Source organism: Chroicocephalus ridibundus, chromosome 3 (genome assembly GCF_963924245.1).
Source record: "Chroicocephalus ridibundus chromosome 3, bChrRid1.1, whole genome shotgun sequence".
Lineage (NCBI taxonomy): Eukaryota > Metazoa > Chordata > Aves > Charadriiformes > Laridae > Chroicocephalus > Chroicocephalus ridibundus.
The window spans coordinates 42685331-42691130 of NC_086286.1; the positions used below are offsets into that span (position 1 = coordinate 42685331).

General features: G+C 46.4%; 1 protein-coding gene across 1 annotated transcript; it reads right to left on the reverse strand.

Annotated features, from left to right (window-relative positions):
• Positions 1-624: 624 nt before the first annotated feature.
• Positions 625-4620, reverse strand: LOC134512976 (cytochrome c oxidase assembly protein COX20, mitochondrial). Its single transcript, XM_063328907.1, has 4 exons — positions 4349-4620; positions 2194-2308; positions 1989-2052; positions 625-1394 (listed from the first exon to the last, which is right to left on the reverse strand). The coding sequence occupies exons 1-4, from the start codon at positions 4379-4381 to the stop codon at positions 1253-1255; spliced, it is 354 nt and encodes a 117-aa protein (XP_063184977.1). The 5' UTR covers positions 4382-4620; the 3' UTR covers positions 625-1252.
• Between the last annotated feature and the right edge of the window lie 1180 nt (positions 4621-5800).

Genomic DNA, 5800 nt, shown 5'->3' on the forward strand with positions numbered 1-5800 from the left:
AAAAAAGGAAACAGAGTATACAGGTTTGTTTTCTTCTTCTAAGAGGCTAATCCACAGAGGGTAGAAGTTGAATTATCTTAGTGTAAATAGCATGTTCGTTTAGTGCTCTCATGCATATTTCCAAATTAAATAAGTAGAGCAATGCCGCTGTTCACATCTGGATTCTCAAACCTCCCCAAACCTACTTGAGTTAACCGATTGCAAACTCTCTCAGAGTAAGTACAGGGTGGGGTAAGTACAGGACTATTTTTGCTCAGTGAATGCCTTCAGACCAAAAAGCGCTTATAGCTTAATATACTATAAATAATTCTGTGAAAAAAGTAAATACATTGTCTCACTGGTGTAGAGAGAAGCAAGCACGGAATACTATGCCATCACTCATCTTTTTACCAATATGCAATTAGCCCTAAACGCTGTATCTCCAAATAAGATAGTTTCCTTGAAATTATATAGTGTTATTTCATTCAACTGAAAACATACAGTGAAATATACAAGAACCCAAACTACTGACCATCACTATTTACAAATAACGTAAATTATTATTCCAGCAATTGTAAGGAAGTGTCTTAAATAGAAGTAAATCAAGTAAAAAGATTAATCAAGTAAAAAGAGTAGTTACATAGCTTAGACTGCTTCTGAAGTGTGATTTTATTTAGTTTCACACAGAACAAAACCAGAAATCCTTCAACTTCACACTGTATATATAAATTATGTGAAGTTATTCTGCAGCTGAAATCTTACAAAGGCTACTGATATCACCCACCTTGCACAAGCAAAGCCTTCACCTACTGTTAAAATATTGCCGTTTCACAAAAGCACAATTAACAGTAGCACTGAAGGATACACTTACTCAGAGAACAGCTAATGAAAATATTTTCCTGTATTTAAATGAGACATAATTATAATTTGCTAAAATGAACCATTCTGTTTGTAATGGAAGTCAAAGCAGCCCCGAAACACTGCCATTAATCCTCTGAGACCCTCTAGCAGAACACATCAGTTCCCAGATGTTTATTAGGAGGTCATTCTTAACTGTGTACATAGTCATATACATACATACATACATACATGAAACAAAGAAAGGCTTGTACGCTGACTTGAAAGATTCACTGTGAATTTCTTGCTCGGATTTGCTAGGAAAACCAGCATGATTTGTCAGTTTTAGGCACCTCACACATTTACAGGAAAGACTGCCATTTTTGGACCACCTTCTCCCAGAGCTGTATTAGACCACGGATTCCTCTATCGCAGACTATGAATTGCTTCCTTCATTGCCAGTTTGTTTTCTTTCTGGATCAAGAGAACTGCCTTCAAATAAAATTTTGTTTCTCATTCCTTCTTTAAGCATCCTTTGACGGATCCTGTGTTGGGCCAAATTGTACCTGCAGTAAAACCTAGGGGAGGGGATGAAAAGAAAACAAGATTCCCTGCTTTATATGAGTGACAGTATCAAATCAGAGTTATTCAACCAGTTGAAAAGTTGAAACCGCATATAATAATGCTAGTAAAATTCATTATGAAATGATGTATAACGAATATACCAGAGTAACTGCTATTTCTTTAAGGCAAACATTAAGCAGCCACTGAGGAGCAGGATATACAAGTCCAATGGAAAATGCTAATTTCTGTAATTTGGATCTTAATTTCATGACCATTTAGTCTGCTGCCTTTATAATTAGGACAGAAGGATAGCATATGTGAAGGAAAAAACAAAGAATTAAGAAAGACCAAAATAACTGGGTGGTTTGCTCTCTTTTGATTCAAGAAACAATGGCAAGTTTTTTTTTAAAAAAAATCAACATAAAAATTCAAAGGCCTGAAACTCTTTTCCTTTAAAAAAATAAGTATTTTGGGGAGAAGGAAGAGGACACTTTGCTAGGCAAGTTTTTTTATGGAGTTTCAGAAACAGTGTGAAAGGTCACATGGGGATCATGTTGTACAAAGCAGTCAACATCGGTCTGTCAAAATTCAAGAAGTGTTTTACATACCAGTATCCTAACATTGTGCAAATAAAACCACCGACTGCAAAGTCACAAGATCTTCTAACTCTACCTGAAAGAAAAACAAAAATCCTCAAAAAATTAGAGAAAAAACCTCATATGACTTCCCATTATTAATAAAACCTAACAGCAAATAGGAATTAATTTTTCCTTGCAAATAAATATATAAAACCCAGAAGGCACAAGTACTTACTAGTTGCTAAAAAATGTCCAAGACCCACAACTAAAGATCCCACGGAGCCATAGAGCACTGATTCTCGTGAACATGGGACACTTTTAACATCAAGAAATCCTAGGAGTTTAAAGGACTGTAAAAAAAAACCAAACCACACCATCAATTTAAAAAAATTACTTTTGTAGAACTCTATGATGCCAACTGAGCAAAAAGTGAACATACAAACTCTATATCGGGGCAGAACTGAACATGCACAGCTGTATCAGGAATAGTTTCGGAAAAGTCAACTATTGATTTAGGCAACATTATTCTGTACAAACCTGCCGATCCATCCTTTCTATTGAATCTTATAAAAGAACTACTTCATTTTTTTTCTTTACACTCCCCCAAAAAGGACGGGAGAAAACCCTTAAGAATCCAGGATCTCTGTTCAAAATCAACATACATCACAACACACAGGCAGGGTTACAATCAATTATGCAGTGAGTTATGCCATGTAATTTTAATATCTGAAAAGGCAAATGTGCTTAAAAAAAAGTGAAATTACTGGGGAAATTACTGGTTCACTACTACATGTAGTAGAGAACCTCATACTGAGCATTTAAAACATTTATAAACCAGTGATATTTAACCTAATCGCATGTATAGCCAGGGCCTGTGCACAGAAATTCTTCTATATACAACACAGAAGTTTTTAAACTAACCTACTGGTACAAGTTATCCAAACTACTTCATACTCTGTCTCACATCTATAACCTACCCCAGTTTATACCTACCAGTTTTCTATTTAATTTTCAAATGGTAATTACACGTGGCATTCATAAACCCAACTGTGAACTGACAAATATGTTTTTCATTTCAGAGATGCCTACACTGGCTTCTGCATAACCCAGGTCTTCTAACAAATACAATTTGTATTTCCCACCTGACGAACATCCCTGCATATGCACATTGGCACCTTAGGCAGGAGTGGGAAACCACACACAAATACGCCTCAAGACGACTTGGGTCAGAGTTAAGGTGGCTGCACTATAGTAACGTCTGCACATCTTTCTGCTATTAATTCTTTTGTTAGGGATGGTGTAAGAATTTGTCCTCATTCTACTGTGTTTAAATCCTTAGACCATTAAATACCACATGTGCAACTATATCAACTGAAATCTTGAAAGATAATTTTTAAATGGTTTTAATTTTTTTGTAAAGCTATTCTACTTGGACAAAGTAGAATTTGAAGATGGGAGTACTACAGTCAACTACGGGTGGAGGGCTGACAACTCCGAGACAAGACATTGTGAAACAACGTCTGACTGGGGCAAGAGGGATGGCAAGCATCTGACAACAGCTGGATTTGTATGCAAGTATGGAAATCCCCATCAATAATTTCATTTACATTCCCTGTGGACGACCATTAGCTGTTTCCACACAACCCCTGTCTACAAACGAGACAAAAAGATTTGGTCTATGTTGGTCTAGTCCCCTAATGAGTAATTTCAAATACTCTCGCATGGAAGAAGTCACTCGATATCTTGCTGTTGTTGGCTAAGAAGGCACCCCTGCTACGTCCGTGCAGCATGATGCATCCTTTCAAAATAGTGTTTCACCTGCTGCCAGACTTGACATCCCTTGTTGTGACTCCAGCCGCTGCTAACCGCTGCGTTACGAAGGCTCAAGTGTCACGACAGCGTTTCACCCGCGGAGAGAAAGCCCCGCGGCGGGCTCCGTGGAAAAACCAGCGCAACCCACCCCCTTCCTCCCCGGCCCCGGCCCCGGCCCCGGCCCCGGCCCCGCAGAGCCTCAGCTCCGCCGTCGCTTTCCGTGTATTGTTCCCCCATTATTTCCTCTGGAGCAAAACCGGCGGGGGATCAGCGCTGCTCTGCGACGCCCTCTCCTCTCCCCGGCCGTGGGCTCCCCCTCGCCTTTCGGGGGCGCGGGGAGCCTTCCTCATCCTCCTCCGCCTCCCGGCTGCGCTTCAGCGGGGCGGGCGGGAACCCTCACAACGCCTGACAGGCTCCGCGCACCTCCGCCTCCTGCCTCTGCGGGGATCGGGGGCCCGGCCCGGCCGAGGCGACGTGAGGCGGGACCACGGCTCCCTCAGCCGCCCGCCTCAAGCCGGGCCGAGGGGGGAGGCTCCGGGGCGGGAAAGGCCCCTCACCGCCCGCCCATCCTCCATTACCTTGCTCGGCTCAGAGTCGCCCTCGCCCGCCATGATGTGACAAGCGCCTTTCCCGGCTGCCCGCCCCCCCTCCCCGCACACCAGCGAGGCCGGACTACGGCCGCCTAGAGAAGGCAGGGGGAGGGGCCGCTCTATCCGCCCCGGCCCGCCCCATCTCTATGGTGCCCGCGGGGGAGAAAGGCGGGGGGGGGCGGCCGAGCGCGCCGGCGCCATTTTAGGTCTCGCGCTGAGATTCCAGCAAAATCCTTTGTTCGGTGAAATGGGTCACGGCGTGGGGCGCGCGCCCGCGCATGCACGCACGCACGCACGCACGCACGAGGGGGAAGGGGAGGGGAGGGGGCGAGCGCGGTGCTCGCGCTCATGCCCGCCCCGCCCCGTTCCGTTGTGCTCGGGGCGCGCGCCTTCGCCGGGCGCGGGCGGCAACGGTTGTGGCGGGCGGGCCGGCGGCTGTGGCGCGCGGCGGCCAGTGCGGGCAGCGCCCCGCGGTCCCGGCGCTGCGCAGGCTGTGGGCGGGGCAGGGCCGACCCCTGCCGCCCCTCCGCTGCCGGGGTTACCGGCTCGGTGCTGCGAGAGCGGCAGCTCCGCGTCCTCCTCGGGCCCTTCCTGCGTGGGGAGGGTGGCGCACGTCCGCCATGTGCTTCCCCATCGCGCTGTGGGCCGCGGCCGCAGGAGAGGTCGTTGAGGACGGGTTCCAAAGCAGTTGGCGGCCCGGTGCGGCACCGCAAGTCCTCGGTGAGAGGCCCTGCCGCAGCCCGGCCGCCTGAGGGCCTAGGTCCCAGCTTGTCAGAGCTATTAAAAGCTAAAAGGGTAGTAACAGGACGAGGAGACGTAAACACCCTCCGTGGGTAGCGCCTAGTGGGAGAAGGAGGTTATGGGACCCCTCACGGGGTGCAGGTAGCCTGAACGACGCGGACATCATGATTTTGAGGGTCCCTTCCAACCTAGACGATTCTATGATTGGCATCACGGATGCAGGGAGGGGTTTTCAGCCTGGGCAGGAAGGAAGCCAGAGTGCTGGGGTGGGATGAGGAAAAGGTGACGTACAAGCGGGAGGGAAGTACCCTGGTGGCAGGGGAAGAAGGCTGAGGAAGAGTTGTTTCCCAAGAAGTGGAAATGGCCTTGGGTGGGACATTTTACAACTAAATCGGGCAAAACATAGGGGATGCAGCAGGGGGATGTCTTCCGCTAAATCAGGTGGACGTGCTAGAAATGATGCCTTAGAGATGTAGTTGTACCTGTAGTAATATCTGAAGAGGTCAATAGCGCTAAGTAACGTGGGTCAGAGTTTCATAGTTCTGCAAGAGACTGTAAAAATGCATTTTGCTCTGAGAAAACAAGTCTGTGCCTGATAAGTAGTGAATTACAGGGCAGGTTCAATTTAGGACCTTTTCCATTTTAGCAATGAAGTATAACCAGGATGAGAAATGTGGAGTATTGCTCTTTGATTTAAAA